This window comes from Vigna angularis, chromosome 5 (assembly GCF_016808095.1).
Source record: "Vigna angularis cultivar LongXiaoDou No.4 chromosome 5, ASM1680809v1, whole genome shotgun sequence".
Taxonomy (NCBI): Eukaryota; Viridiplantae; Streptophyta; class Magnoliopsida; order Fabales; family Fabaceae; genus Vigna; species Vigna angularis.
The window spans coordinates 38,038,392-38,053,564 of NC_068974.1; the positions used below are offsets into that span (position 1 = coordinate 38,038,392).

At 33.3% G+C, this 15,173-nt stretch overlaps 3 protein-coding genes across 4 annotated transcripts; 1 reads left to right on the forward strand and 2 right to left on the reverse strand.

Moving 5' to 3' along the window:
• Nucleotides 1-2,242: 2,242 nt before the first annotated feature.
• On the reverse strand, nt 2,243-4,028 carry LOC108340832 (V-type proton ATPase 16 kDa proteolipid subunit). Its single transcript, XM_017578433.2, has 3 exons — nt 3,844-4,028; nt 3,054-3,339; nt 2,243-2,783 (listed from the first exon to the last, which is right to left on the reverse strand). The coding sequence occupies exons 1-3, from the start codon at nt 3,917-3,919 to the stop codon at nt 2,651-2,653; spliced, it is 495 nt and encodes a 164-aa protein (XP_017433922.1). The 5' UTR covers nt 3,920-4,028; the 3' UTR covers nt 2,243-2,650.
• A 467-nt stretch (nt 4,029-4,495) lies between these two features.
• On the forward strand, nt 4,496-7,215 carry LOC108339519 (NADP-dependent D-sorbitol-6-phosphate dehydrogenase). Its single transcript, XM_017576650.2, has 6 exons — nt 4,496-4,681; nt 5,065-5,159; nt 5,272-5,389; nt 5,708-5,840; nt 6,387-6,606; nt 6,740-7,215. The coding sequence occupies exons 1-6, from the start codon at nt 4,549-4,551 to the stop codon at nt 6,968-6,970; spliced, it is 930 nt and encodes a 309-aa protein (XP_017432139.1). The 5' UTR covers nt 4,496-4,548; the 3' UTR covers nt 6,971-7,215.
• Nucleotides 7,216-8,700: 1,485 nt separating this feature from the next.
• On the reverse strand, nt 8,701-11,884 carry LOC108339543 (polyprenol reductase 2). Of its 2 annotated transcripts, none has more exons than XM_017576677.2 (6): nt 11,423-11,884; nt 11,002-11,342; nt 9,676-9,910; nt 9,240-9,335; nt 9,092-9,163; nt 8,701-8,998 (listed from the first exon to the last, which is right to left on the reverse strand). In XM_017576677.2, exons 1-6 carry the CDS (start codon nt 11,597-11,599, stop codon nt 8,894-8,896), a joined length of 1,026 nt encoding a protein of 341 aa, XP_017432166.1. In that variant the 5' UTR covers nt 11,600-11,884; the 3' UTR covers nt 8,701-8,893. The 2 variants fall into 2 exon arrangements, with proteins under 2 accessions (XP_017432166.1, XP_017432167.1); XM_017576678.2 differs by having other exon boundaries at nt 11,002-11,339; nt 11,423-11,883.
• Nucleotides 11,885-15,173: the final 3,289 nt, after the last annotated feature.

Sequence of the window (15,173 nt, forward strand, 5' to 3'; positions counted from 1 at the left end):
GTTACATGTAATCACTAATTAGCCTATAAAAAATCAGAAGGTAATTGAATGCAAGTAGGTATTAAAACAATGAAGGAATAATAAATGACAAAAAGAAAATTTTTAAAACAAGATCATTGGTGAAATGTTTTATTCAAGAAGAAAAAATTGAATATAATGAGGTTTTCTCACATATAATAAAATATTATTTGACACGAATTTTGACATAATTTTGAATTAAAACAATTAGACGTGAAGACAACTTCTTTACATGAAGATTTGGAGATCATTTACATGTGTCAATTTGAGAAATTTTGTTAAGAATAAGGAAAAATTTCATTTCTTGAGAAAATAAATGTATATCCTAAGATAGAGTTCATGTTAGCGGTGCAAGATATTCAACTATTTATATGTAGTTATAATAACTATGTTTACATTCAGATATGATAATTATGTCTATATTTTGAAAAGAGAATAATATGAATTATTTTTGTTTATATGTAGATATTATCTTTGTATACCGTAAATTTAATATAAAGATGAAACTTAAAGTTCAAAGAAATATCAAGCCCTAAATTTGATATGAAAATTTTTGGTTTTGCAAGGTGACTAGAAATAGATAGACAATCTACTTATAACAAAGAAGTTGTTACAAGTTATTTAGATGCACATTATACAATAAAGTGACTTTCAAAGCGCATGTTTACATTGTTTAAGACCATAATTTAATTTGTTGGAAAAAAATTACAATTTTGTGGTGGTTTTATTTACTATCCATATAGAGTATACCATACTCACATAAGGGGTAAATGAGATTTTATAGTTGAAGTGAATGATAGGAGAACTAAGTATTATACAAAAATGTGTAATTATTTATCAAGATAGTTAAGGTGTCTTACATTTAATTGTTGTTTAGAGTTGATTAATTTTTCATTTAAGAATAAAGAACAATTATGGAAGAAAGTTCTTTTGTGATTTATAGTCAATATGGAGAATTATGAAGATGGTTGTAAATGAAACCATATGAAGAAAAACTCATTAAACCTATCTACTAGATTATCTATTAAACGGTTTACCAGTTACTAGATTATCTATTAAACCATTTACTAGTGCGTGGACAGTAGATTATACACATAAAGACAACTAGACCATTTATAGGTTACACCATTTAGTGGTCATTTAGTGGTGCATAAATATTACATTATTTCCTGTTTTAAATCTTTCTATTATATTTGATGCCAATATATATAACTTTTTATTTGATATCCTGTAAATATTTTATGACAGATTATCTTAGAGCATGTATTTTTATTATTGATGCGTTTCTTTTATTATTCCAAACCTACCAGAAACAATCAAAGTGAAGTACTTTTCTCAGTATTGACAATAGTCGACGGTATTAACATAATTTCTATGCAATCAGGCTCAAGCGAAGGAAAGTAATAGTCGCAACCGCAAACAAAGATGAAACGAACCGAATGGATAACTCGGACAATATGTCTAATTTGTCTAAAAAGTTTAAATTTGAGCTAAACATACAAAGATCAATTGAATGTAAAGAAAAAATAGGGTTTTAAATTTGAGCTAAACATACAAAAACCAATTGAATGTAAAGTTACTGAAAGGGAAAATAATACACAGGCCTACTACTCTCCTTGACAAGAAATGGCAGCCATGTGATGAACGTTGCCAGTTCCGAAGTAGAGAAAAATATCGTATCAAACTTGCTACACGTGACTAGAGTGCGTTATTATAAGAAAATAAGAAAATATCCTTAAGCTAACTCTTGGATCCTGTAGCGCCGCGTAAGTCATGTACGAGTGAGAGGTTCAGAAAAAAGCAGGTTAGATGAAGACTCATAAATGAATGATTTTGATGAGGTGAAGAAGCACGTTGAAACATCAATTCAATCTGATTTCTCAAGATCACTGCTTCTCTCTGATTATTCATACCATTCTTCAATTTTTTACCTTTCTACTATTGGTTTATTTGTCTGTACAACAGTTTAACATAACATATTTAAATGAAAAAAAACAGTGAAATTTAAAAATAAGTATGCAAAGATACATATAATAATCTGACTTTAATCTACAAATAACAAAACACTTATATTACAGCTCATCTAGTAATTCCGTTGTATTTCTAGTAGGGAAAAATAATACCACATTCAAAATTAGTACACTGAGAAGTTAGCCTATTCAACTCAATCAAGTTAATTTCACATTTCGTTCCTGCCTCAACAATAACACGATTCAGAATAATATTAGAGTGCTCAAAAAGTTCTTTTATTGAGAACGTCCATGTGGATTCAGATTATACAACTAACTGATCAAAACACAAGGCAACGTTTAGCCACACTAGCATCCAATATTAAAAGACTCATTAATACAAATAAATTACAATGGCAGTAGCAAAAAAAAAATAATACTAAGGGTATATGGCACAGGGAAAAAAGAAGCTTAAGAAGCTTTATTAAGCAAAGAAAGACTACACTTATACAAACACAAAAATGACTGGTGCAGCTACTGGTTTCACATAAGTATGTGTTAAATCCTGAAAGTGCCGTCCCAACATCACTAACCTCCACAATTAACAATTTACCCCCTCGCCCTCATAATAAGAAGGTTAAAAGCAGAAGGGAGATCAAAGAATATTTTGCAGCACATATTTCTTAATCAGCTCTAGACTGACCAGCACGAGAAGACAGGATGATACCAACAATGAGACCATACAGGGCAAGAGCTTCAGCAAAGATGAGGATGAGAATCATTCCAACGAAAAGCTTTGGCTGCTGTGCATTGGCTCTGTGGACGAAGATTAATTATTTAAAGCAAGAATTTTAATAGGATTCATTATAAAAGCTATATCCCTGTATTAAACTAACAGCAAAATCTACATTTCATCAAGGATAACATGATAAGATGTCCATTGATTGAAAGCATAGCGATTGCATTAAGTATCACCCTGAAATCTATAGACTTCAGCATATGATCAATACAGGTTGAATAAAAAAGGTGATCAAATTAGTATCCACATTAATCATAAGATGAGATGCCAAGGCAGAAGAATAATACCTAACACCAGCATCACCAACAATACCAATAGCCATGCCAGCAGAGAGCCCAGCCAGCCCACAAGCAAGACCAGAGGAGAGATGTGCATAACCATCAAAGAGGTAATAAGATTTGGCCTTGGGATTAATGCCAGTACTGATGATAACAGCAATAATAAGACCATAAATACCCAAAACTCCAGCCATAACAACAGGAACAATAGACTTCATCACCAGCTCCGGTCTCATCACACCCATCGAAGCCACGCCCACACCACTCTTTGCTGTGCCATAGGCAGCTCCCATACCTTCCTCCATCATTTCAAATAACTCTTAGTAAGATAAATCTACAGAGAATGAAGAGCTAACAAAGAACCTCACAATTCCTCTTTCTATGTTTAAATACACAACATTCAAGCTCTTGTACCAATCAATTTCAAGAATAAAAACAACGGGAAGATATTTCAATAGACTATTTTTGTCAACTGAGAGCCAACCAAAGCAACGAAAACTCTAACCAAAACTATTCGTATCAGTCATCAACCTATATCTACAAGAAAAAATCAGTCCTTATATGCCAAAATAAATCTACGATTTGCAGCTACGCAATTGAATCCAACAAAACAATTGAACCGCAGAAACTACCAAAGAATAACTGAATCAACCAACAATAACATATACTATTTGCCTTTTTCCTTTCATGCAGGGATCAAATTGCGCACAGGAAAATAAAATTTCCTAATACAATCTCGAAAGAGATCATGTAGCAGCTACGAACATAGATCTAATTGAAAAAATAGGTATTGAATTACAGGAAAAGACGAGTGCAGCAGCGGCCCCAAGGAAGCCGAAAAACGGTGCCGTCTCATCGCCACTGAAGGAAGCCATAATCACTGCAACGACGTCGAATAGATCTGATCTGCGAAGTGAGTTATTCCGGTTTCCCCAGAGAGGTTCCACGTTCCGATCTCTGTTACCGTACAGTGTGGAGGGGAAGGAACCTTTTCCCTTATTTTATAGTTGGTTAATTACCTTCCGTGCCCCCAACTGAACCGGTAAATATAACCCGACCCCAATTTATTCGGTTTTATCTTCCCACACCTCCAAAAATTTCTTGGCTCACCCCATCATTTTTCAAAATAAACATTTTACTCTTTGTAAAAGTTTTCCAAAAGTTATTTCTAGAGAAAGAAATTTTTAGAATCGATTTTCAGGAACAAGTTTTCAGAACGTATACATACAATAACTTCAGAAATAAGTTTTTTTAAATTGAGTTTTCTAAAACTAGTTTTTCATAATATATTAAATGTGTTCTGAAAAGAGTTTTTTTGGACGAACCTTTTATTACAATGTGTTTTAAGGGGTGCAGAAGAAGTTAATGGGGTGCAGGAAGTAATTTCCTTTATTTTATAATAGGCTTGGATTTCTACCGCATTGTGGCCCAAACATGTAGCATAAGAGATCATGGTCAAAGCATGCAGTAGCAGAGGTGAGTGGAGGAGGAAGAGAAGAAAAACATGGCAATTACGCTCAACAATGGCTTCAAGATGCCCATCATTGGACTGGGTGTGTGGCGCATGGAAGGAAAAGCAATCAAAGACATAATTCTCAATTCCATCAAAATTGGTTATCGCCATTTTGATTGTGCTGGTATTCTAGTGTTCCAAATTTAGCATATATCTTGCGCTTCTTAATCTAGATTGGAATCTTCTACCTTCTTAGGCGTTTTTTTACGGTATGAACAGCATTCGAATTGAATCCAAAAGCCCTGATTAAAACAAAATAATTTACCTTAGTTGATGCACACGGTCGATGTTCTTTTTGTGCAGTTTAAAGTATTAAAACGATTAAAAGTTACCGTCTTTTTTCTGAATATTCTGATGCCTCCTTTTATCCCTTTTATGCTGTTGGATTAACCCCACCAAAACCTGTTGATTAATTAATGTCAAAGCATAAGTTTTAGTTGATGCGTTTACTTAGTGATTTGTGGATTAGCATAAGGTGGTTAACGAGATTTGGATGCGTTGTTGCAGCTGACTACAAGAACGAAGCAGAAGTTGGAGAGGCGCTTAAGGAGGCTTTTGATAGTGGCCTTGTGAAGAGGGAGGACCTTTTCATTACCACAAAGGTTAGTTTCATAGTAATTCCTGTTCGTGATTTCTGTAGGTGAAGATGATAATGATAATTGTTCTGATTCAGATAATTACAGTCTTATACTTTGCTTTTGAATGTGCTTTTAGCTTTGGAATTCTGATCATGGACACGTTCTTGAGGCATGTAAAGACAGTCTCAAGAAGCTTCAGTTAACTTATCTAGACTTGTATCTTGTTCATTTTCCTGTTGCCGTAAGGCATACTGGTATGTCCGTTTCCTTTAATTTATCTTTCATTGCATGTACGGTTACAACTATAACTGTCACTGTTAAAGGAGTCATCTAACCGCGCATCTTTGAACATTACACTGAAAACACAGTTGAGCTTCAATTCCATACAGACAAGATCAGTCATATATATATGAATACTTCCGTTTTGTTATTCTGTGATAATGTATACTTTATATGCTGGCTACTTTACAAAATTAGCTCAAATCATGGCATTTTGTTTGGGATTTTTAACAGTGATTTCATGCACATTTGAATGCTTTCTAATATAATTTTCGCATATTGCTCACATGCAGGGGTTGGTAATACTTCTAGTCCTTTGGATGATGATGGAGTGCTGGATATAGATACCACCGTATCCCTGGAAACTACCTGGCATGCGATGGAGGATCTTGTTTCATCCGGCTTAGTTCGAAGCATAGGGATCAGGTGCAATTTGGTTATGCAAACCATTTTTGCTATGTTCAAGTAGATGCCCCAAAAAATATTTTTGCTACCCTTTATGGGCAAGTTTTGTCCAGTTATTTAGAACAGTAAAATCCAGAATGAAGAAAGATAAAACAAACAGTCCTGTCAAGTTCACGAAGATTGACATCTTGAAAACCTCTCATTAGTCATTAGTCATTAGTCACATGATTTTAAATGCACTTTCCAGCTCCTACATGACAGTTTATATTGTTGGGGGATGATTAAAAAGACTTGCAGCCAAGTCTCTTTGCATTATCCATCTTTATATGCTGTGATATGAATCTGATTTTTGGATCTCCATCATTCTGGTTTGTTCACTCTTGCCTCAGGTTTCAGGTAACCCTTTATTTAAATTGATTTCTGTAGACTCTTGTACCATGATGAAGAGGAATGTATTGGATAACCCATCTATGTTTGATTTAATGGTCTAGATGTTCCTAGTATTAACTTGAGAAATGGTTGATTCTTTTTATTGAAATTGCATTCTTTCAAAAATGTTATTTGCAGCAACTATGATATCTATCTGACAAGAGATTGCTTAGCATATTCCAAGATAAAACCTGCTGTAAATCAGATTGAAACCCATCCATACTTCCAGCGTGAGTCTCTCGTCAAGTTTTGTCAGAAGCATGGGATTTGTGTCACTGCACACACTCCATTAGGAGGTGGTGCAGCAAATTCTGAATGGTTTGGTACAGTTTCATGTTTGGATGACCAAGTTTTCAAAGTGAGTGGTCAATACTAGTTTCCGAGCACAATGCTATTAACAAACTACCATAACTGCCTGCAATTGTGTATGAAAAAACAGTTTCACGGAGTAGATTAATTTGAGGAGGTTGTACCATTTTCTTTGATTTCAGGGTCTGGCTGAAAAATACAAAAAGACTACCGCCCAGATTGCTCTTCGCTGGGGCATTCAGAGGAACACTGTGGTCATTCCCAAATCGTCAAAACTGGAGAGGCTGAAAGAAAACTTTCAGGTTTTTGATTTTGAGTTGTCTAAAGAGGACCTGAAGCTCATTGGAAATCTGGATAAAGCATATCGAACTAATCAACCAGCTGTGTTTTGGGGCATAAATCTGTATGCATGAGAATACCGTTCCTAAGAATGTATCATGAACTTCCAATATGCAAAAACATACTGGCCGTTGGATCTTGAGACTTGTCTTGACATTCAGAGATGGTATAAGCTTCAGTCTCCTTGGTAGTCCATTGATTTGATCATCCAATCTCTTCTTTTCGATGGTTCAAATATTATCTTTTTAGCCCATAGAAAATTTCGTGGACTAAATAAAAGGGAGATTTCTGAACATTTTTAGTTAATTTTTTTTGCCCATTTGCTCTCTTCCCTTTTATTTTCCGTTCTATTTGAGAGTCTTCATCTTTTGGAGATGTGAACTTTTAATTGATAAGTTTCTGAAATATAGAAAATACAATAATAAAAAATTGGTAAATTTTGTTAATTACGAATACTTCAACGAAGAAATAACTGAAATTTTTTCTATCACTGAGTCAGTCTCGTAAGACATCACACTTAAAAATTTGTATAATGTTTATCAGTCTTCTGTTCATCTTTTTTATTTCCATCATCTAATGTGACACTTCCAATTTATGTTCAACAAGGTAGATATTTGCCAAGATCCCTAACCTCAAATATAAAATGCCTGCCGAAGCATCCGAACCCTCCTTTCTACACCACACGAACACATGAATTTAGATTTATAAAGATTCACCTTCAATTCGAATTTCCCATAAAATGTCTCAACATGGAAGAATGCAAACGAAACTTAGATCCTCTGGCTTTGCAAAATAAAAAGACGCCATCCGTAAAAAAAATGAGAAAGAGCAGGACCATTATACTAGAAATAGATTTGCCATGCACCTTCATCTACCAACTCCTGAATGTAAAGAGATAGCTTCTCCATACACAATAAAAAAGATAAGGAGCAAGAGGATCTTCATCTAAGTCCTTTAATAGGTTTGATGCTCTCCAGTCTAGATCCATTCAAAAGATGCAGAATTGACCCAATACCCCCACATGATGAGCTAAATGGTAATATATAAGAAAAAAAAAACGAAACCCTTTCTAACACCAACTTCTAAGAAATCCCACTGTACAATGTTATAAGTTTCATCAAGATTACTTTTGTGCATGAAGTAAAAAATCTCCTGAGCCAAAATAAGATCATCGGTAATACTCCCACCAGGTATAAATTTACTTTGAAGATGGCTAACGATACCATCAAGGAAGGTCGAAGGCTATTATTAACGTTTAATCGAAGGCTATTAACTTTTAATTGAAAGGAAAATTGTCTAAGTCTAAATTCGCATTCCTAGTTGTAATTAATTAGGATAATGATACTTTTGACAATATTTTTTTTACAATATTTCAACATCATCTACGTGTCATTCTGTGATTGGTCCATTATGATTATTATTATTGATTGTGAAATAATTTTGGACCAATCACATAATGACACGATGATGTTAAAATATTGTAAAAAAATGTTATCAAAGTATCATTATCCAATTAATTACCATTACCATGACAATGATGTATTGATTGAATAACTTGGCTAACCACACACCCATTACAGTATTAACCATGGTTATTTCAGAATAACAAATTATATTTGTATACAAAGTTATGCAAGTTTTCCTCCAGAGATTTGTAATTTGATAATCATAGAAAACAATACTTCAACCAATAATATTGTCACCGCGAAAGTTATCAGCAACCGATGAGTATTTTACATGGCCATAATTTCCTGAAATTTCTACGATGAATGCAACCATATCTATTTAGGGTTTATTTTGGAGGGTAAAAGTAAAATAGGATCGACTCTGACTCTGAATGTTTGATTTTTACACCAAAAAGAGAGCCAAAAGTTATCTCGGTAATTTCAGTATAAGCTTACCTACACTAAAAAAGCACGATCTAAACAAGTACAACTTGAGAAATAGTAAAGTTCTTTGCTGAGATCAATTGTGATAATTACACATTGCTCATAGTCTCACAGAAGAAATGGAATTATAGCAAATCGATTACTTGGATAATCTTTAAATTTCTGACGATACCATTTATGTGTTTCCACAGCTGCGAATGACAGATTTGCCACCTATAAAAGAAATATGCCAAAAGCAAATGAAAAAACAGAAGATAATTTGTTTAAAATATTAAAACCTTGCAAAAACTGCAAAAGAAATATTACCACAAAAGCAAAGAGTAACCAGATTGTTAAGTTGGATCCTCCAGTTGCGACCACAAAACTAGCGTATATAACCTTCATCATTATCAAATATTAGGCTTTTCATATCAGTCACATAATCACAAGTTATAAGAGACGGAAAGAGGCTTACAATCTCAGAGAGATAATGTGGAGAGGAGACGATTTCAAACCAATCACCATGAGGAATTACGTATTCCTCAGCGTCTGTTGAATGTCGTAGAGAACCCTGCCAAAATTATAAAACTCATAACCTCACGATAATTGAATGTAACAATATTAAGATAACCTAGTCTACATCGTTACAAAACTGACATATTTGCTTCAAACTCCAAAATTTCATTTTAAAGAATCATTTATATATTAGTTTACAAAAATGTCAAACAAAGCAGAGCAAATGAAAAAAGCTATAGATATTTAATTTCTGACGCCAAATTTATCATCTATTGTGACTTGGTAGCATTGGTATAATTCTATATCAGTGAGATGAAAATAAATAGCAACTAGAAGCCATGAAGATAAAAAGTCTCAAAATCTAGGATTTAGAGGTCTAACAAGTAGATGCATACAAGAATCTTATGGCAGTGGTATTGATGAATCCAACCCCATAAGAAAACAGCTGCAGCAATCCAATGCTTCCACCCAAGCCTGATAAGAGGAGTTAAAACCTGCCAGATGTCTAACTCTGTTACTTGCATCTGATTCTTGCCCTTGACAATGAACTCGGTCACTAGATTTGCTACGAAGTTAAACACCTCAACTGCACAATCACCACACAGCGATAGTGGTGCTGCTATGTAGAAACTAGCTTCAGAAAAATAATCAATCAATCCTCTTTATTTTATTATCTTCTGGAGAACAACCAGTGATAACTAAAAGGTAAAAATACAGGAAATTACGCAATCAATCTTTATGTATATAGTGTTCTACGAACATAGGTGTGGACCTTCTCACTTCAAATAACCAGAAAGAATGAATCTATTTTAGATTGCACATCAACAAGTTATACTAGTACTTCAAATCAATCTAGGACAAGCGACGTGTAACTAACATTTAATTCTCAAGTGAGAAAATAAATGATTAGTCACTCTCAATTGAAACCATCAGCTACTTTCCACATCATGCTCTTGCTTTTATTTCAAAGCATTATGGTAGATCAAATGTATGAATTAAAGATTTAACGATCAGATTATACTTGTCAACAACATTCAAATAAATACACAGACAGTCCAAATGTCGATTAGACCTGTTCTGTTAAAACAATCATAAATATTGTATTGGATATGAAAGATATCTTTATAACTTCAGATATACAAGACACAAGTTTTTTCCAAATAAAAATGGGGAAATCTTTTCAGGAAATAATTTTTCAAGTTTATGTAACAACAAAAAAAAGTTCAGAAAAAAGTAAATGACGGTTTTAAACAAAGTCTTCTATGATGAAGAAGTATTTAAATATGCATGTACTACTCTCAGCTAATCCTCATAACATTTCCATTGAGACACTCTTATAAGATGAAACTCACATGGTCTTACTAATTTAGAAATGGGAGCCCAAAACCGGGAATGGAAACCGCATATTTAGTGAGACCCGCATGAACTTCACCTATGGAGAAAGTGTCAGAAAGATAAATTTAAAGAGTGAATTACTCATATTTCTTGACAAATAATCCAGCTACCTATGCACTTCAGGAATTGTATTAGCCGAATCGACTACGTTTACAAGTCCCCCTTGCAAATTTAGACCAATCAATCAACAATCAAGAATTATTCATCCCACGAAGTGTAAAAGGAAGTAACAGACTTCACAGAGATTCTCAATTCAGCACGGTAAAAACAACTTCCGAACTTCAAAAGAAACAAATGCAAGTGAAACAGAGGAAAAAAAAACTCACAACAATCCAGTGAGATAACCAATGACGTGCATGCGAGCAGAAGGGCTGTAGTCAAAGACATGAATGGTTTCAAAAAGTCGGCGGAGGACGTGAAATTCCATCAGCAAAAGAAGAGAAACCGCTTCCCACGCCGCATACCCCTGCCTCAGTTTATGAGAATCGGTTCTTATGGTGGAACCACCCGTCAAGAAGCTGGTGATAGTAGAATACGAAAACGGTTCCGCTACAACCGGAACCATGCGGTACGCGTACGCCCAAGTCGCGACAAGCAGCAGCGTGGTCCACAAAAAAGCCACCAGATAGAAGTGAAAAAACAGCCTCTGAGGAATCGTGAATTTCTGCTGACAAAGAAAATTGTGTTGGCAATGAGAAATTTCGAGAGCGTGGGATTAAAATGGAAACCGCATAAAAGTGGCATTACTTGGGAGGAGGATTGCATGATTTTGCCTCGCGCAGCGAGGCCAAGCAAGGTGCGGCGGAGGAAGCTTAGACTGGGAATCGAAAAGGACGCGATTACGATTGGTAACGTTGCAGCCAGCCATGAAGCTCTCAGAAATTGAACGAGGAGCTCCTCCATTGATTGGTTCTGCAGAAGCATGGTTTCTCTGTCGATTTATAATGCGAGATAAATACGAAACGTAGGTGAAGAATCACCAAAAATCTACGGTGCGTGAAGGGAAGGATTAGGGATCTCGCTACAATGTTTCATTTCAATTTCAATTTCAATTTAGTTTTCATTCCTCTTGTTGAATGAATAGTAACTATGAAGAATACGATGATATAATAAGCGCCAGAGAGATTGAAGAAACGGTGTTGACCTATGGCACAATCAGAACGGTGAGTGAAAACTCATCGCAGAAGCCTTTCCCTAGCTTGACACGAACGTCCTAAATTGTTTTATTTTTTAATCTTTTCTTTAATTTCATTTTATCTGTTAATTTTTTTTAAACAAGTAATGTTTAATTATTAGAACAGAGTGCTACACTACTAGGTACTATATTAGCTAATTAAAAAATAATTTAGATTTAAACCAGTCATACAAATTCAACAATCTCATTTGTTACTGTTGCTTTCATTCTTTGGGTCTACATCACAACTAGAAGATACAAGTACACATAGTGCGACGTCGTATTTGCAATGGCAGGTTTAGTTTGCTGAGGTACAAAGGGAGGTATCATTTTCAAATAAGATGGATAAAGGATTGCTATTGCGATGGGTCATTGTTGGGCCCTTTGATTTTAAAAAGTGGATAAGGCCCTTTTTGAATTCTTCGTCTTGTTTTTCTCTGGCATGGGCTGTTTAAGTTGCGGGCCCTGTTATTATTATTGCTATTAGCATGGGCCAGGGTCACGTGATGTGGGAGGGAAAGCAATATAAGATGACACGTCACAATATACTATTTATACTTTACTAACAGGACGTGGGAGAGTGATAAACACGAACAATACGAATACGATGCATCACATGGACGAAGGAGAATTTATACCTTCGTTATGCCACCATTTAAGGCCTACTCCCTTTTTTCTTTTTATGTAGATTTTTTTTTTAATTAAAGGTATATTTTTTTTACAATCGTGTGTATAGAAAATCATTAACTTACTATGAATAGAGAAAAAAATTGTATTTTTAAAAAATATATTTCATATTCAAATCTTATAAATATAAAAAATCACTAAAAAAGTTTGATGTAAGAAAATGATTATTTTCATATTTGTAAACTATGATTTTGACTATTATGGTTCTTAAAAATAGTAAAAAGAATGGTTGGTAAGAAAATATATATTTTCTTACAAGCCAAATAACAACATGGTGTTGTTGCTATAAATTTTGATTATCTAAGTGTTTTGCTTCATTTCCGTCACTTTCAATTAAAAATAATGTAAAGAAAGTAATTACAGAGACTAGCATTATCGAAAGTTAAAATGGTAAAGATGGAAGATTAAAAGCTTCTTTAAACCCATGATTTTAGTTTAATTAATGATAGGAAAAAAACTTGAAATAAAATCATTTTATGATGAGTTATTTTGAAATTATTTTCTAAAGGTTTAGAAAATGTCAGTTTTAGATGTAATAATAAATATTAATAGAATATAATTAAATTAGTTTTAAATCATGACTCCAGTAATTATTTCAACTAAACTCCGCCACCCACCGTGATGCCTTGAAAAACATTGATTGTTCTTTTCTAACTCTGCGGCCATGATTGTTATTACCTGATTTCCAATTGATTCACAGCTACGACTTAACTCTGCCGCCAACAAAGGTCTTTGAATAAAAGAAAAATATTTTTTTAAAATTATAATGGTACCTTATCTTATCAAGGATCTCTAAACCCTACGAATTACAATTTTAAACTGAGTTATTAAAACAACAATATGAAATTGTTTATAGTGTCAGATAACTTATATTTCGTATAATTGACCATAAAATGTTTTATGAAAGATAACTTACCTAGTTGAATATGGAGAATTGTAGTACTAAATAGGTAAGTTCAATCTAGTAAGTATCAAATATCAGGTATTCAATATTATGTTATCTATATCAAAGCATGCATCAATTCTTTAGTAACTCACTGAGTTAGGCGTACTACCTTCTTATGTTTTTATGTATAGTTGCTCACATATAAGTTGATTATTGGATTTATTATGAATATAATTCATTCAGATAGAATTCATAATCAACAAATTATGTTTATAAATATGATTTTAATCATATTTTTACGTCGAATAATATTTTGCAGACACTTACCATTGAGTAGGGAAAAAATGAGACTTAAAAAACAAGTATGAATAATTTAATAGATAGAACGAGATTTTGTAATATTCATTCATTTTCATAATAAAAATATTAGTTTTTATCGTTATTATTATTCTCAAAAGAATTACACATTATGTTAAGATATAAAATGATAATCTAAACACGTAAAAACTAGGGGTGGGCAAACTGCACTATTTGCACTGCACTATAAATCTATTACAATTAACTATAAAATAGTTTTAAAAAACTGAACTGAACTAAAAAACAGTTCAAAAAAACTGAACTAAACTATTTTTTAGTTCAGTTAACTACAAAACAGTTCAGTTAACTACAATTTAAAAATCAAAGATTACAACAGAGCTAGTTTTCTGCTACAAATTGAAATTACTAGTCAAACATTAAAATTGAAGAAAGAGAAAAGGGACACCCACATGATGAGGTACCATATGCCTCCCTTCCCAGATAATGAGAATGTGGGAAGATAATCTAAACTGGGAATATCAATGATTTCATACAACTAAAGTTTACTGTAATACAGAAAATAATCTCAGCACAAAATTCAATTTTTTTCCCGAAGTTATTGAATAACAAGTGAATACAGACATGGATATTCAAGTTGTAGTATGTTTGGTTAAAAATCACGTATTCTTCAAAAGCTCTCTCCATAACTGAATGAAATAAGCTATTATTGTGAACCAAAAAAGCCATCAATCATCTAAAAACCAAAACAGTCCTCACAAAAGTTTAATTGCCTTCAAACTCAATATACGGTAAAACAAAACGTTGCTGTAATCACTTTTACATGAAAATGAATATATCAGTATGCTGTCAAAAGTGTTGCTCAGTGACTCAAGCCAGAAATCAAATTGAAATGAAATTCCTACTGCAAATACTAACCCTCCATATAGCTTGTTGGTATACCAGGATATAGAGCCATAGCCATTTTCTCCCATCTATTGCATATAATTAAACCAAAGAAAAAGTATTAGAGACACATTTTTAAAATAAATCATAATATTCCTGAAAAATTATCACAATATCTTATAACAATATGGCCATGAAAATGTAGCATACTGACAGTAATTGCAAATCTCTATTGAAGATGGAGTAAAGAATTAAAAACTTCATAAAACCATTGTTAGGGAAAACAACTTGTGATCCATAAATTAACAAACTCTACAAATACTAATTTTCTCTATACACAACTGTGGATGGAGAACAAGACACAATAGTCATTAAGTTCAAGCTCAAGAATAGCATCTTCAATAGCCTTACATTAAGCTCGAGGACTTACATCAATGCTTCTTTTTGATTTTCAATCATCCAAATTAATAGCAGCACTTGAAGGTCCCACTTCATCTTGAGATGTTATCTCTACAAAAATAAAATAAAATATTTAATCATTTTTTAACACG

Excerpts from the sequence above, each read along its gene's own strand:
- LOC108339519 (XM_017576650.2), top strand. The coding sequence starts at position 4,549 with ATGGCAATTACGCTCAACAATGGCTTCAAGATGCCCATCATTGGACTG. Across the intron at positions 5,390-5,707 it reads TGTTGCCGTAAGGCATACTG|GGGTTGGTAATACTTCTAGT; the intron begins GTATGTCCGTTT and ends GCTCACATGCAG. Across the intron at positions 6,607-6,739 it reads TGGATGACCAAGTTTTCAAA|GGTCTGGCTGAAAAATACAA; the intron begins GTGAGTGGTCAA and ends CTTTGATTTCAG.
- LOC108340832 (XM_017578433.2), bottom strand. The coding sequence starts at position 3,919 with ATGGCTTCCTTCAGTGGCGATGAGACGGCACCGTTTTTCGGCTTCCTT. Across the intron at positions 3,340-3,843 it reads TGCTGCACTCGTCTTTTCCT|GTATGGGAGCTGCCTATGGC; the intron begins GTAATTCAATAC and ends TGATGGAGGAAG. Across the intron at positions 2,784-3,053 it reads GTTGGTGATGCTGGTGTTAG|AGCCAATGCACAGCAGCCAA; the intron begins GTATTATTCTTC and ends CTTCGTCCACAG.
- LOC108339543 (XM_017576677.2), bottom strand. The coding sequence starts at position 11,599 with ATGCTTCTGCAGAACCAATCAATGGAGGAGCTCCTCGTTCAATTTCTG. Across the intron at positions 9,336-9,675 it reads ACCACTGCCATAAGATTCTT|GGTTCTCTACGACATTCAAC; the intron begins GTATGCATCTAC and ends TAATTTTGGCAG. Across the intron at positions 8,999-9,091 it reads GGTTACTCTTTGCTTTTGTG|GTGGCAAATCTGTCATTCGC; the intron begins GTAATATTTCTT and ends TTTCTTTTATAG.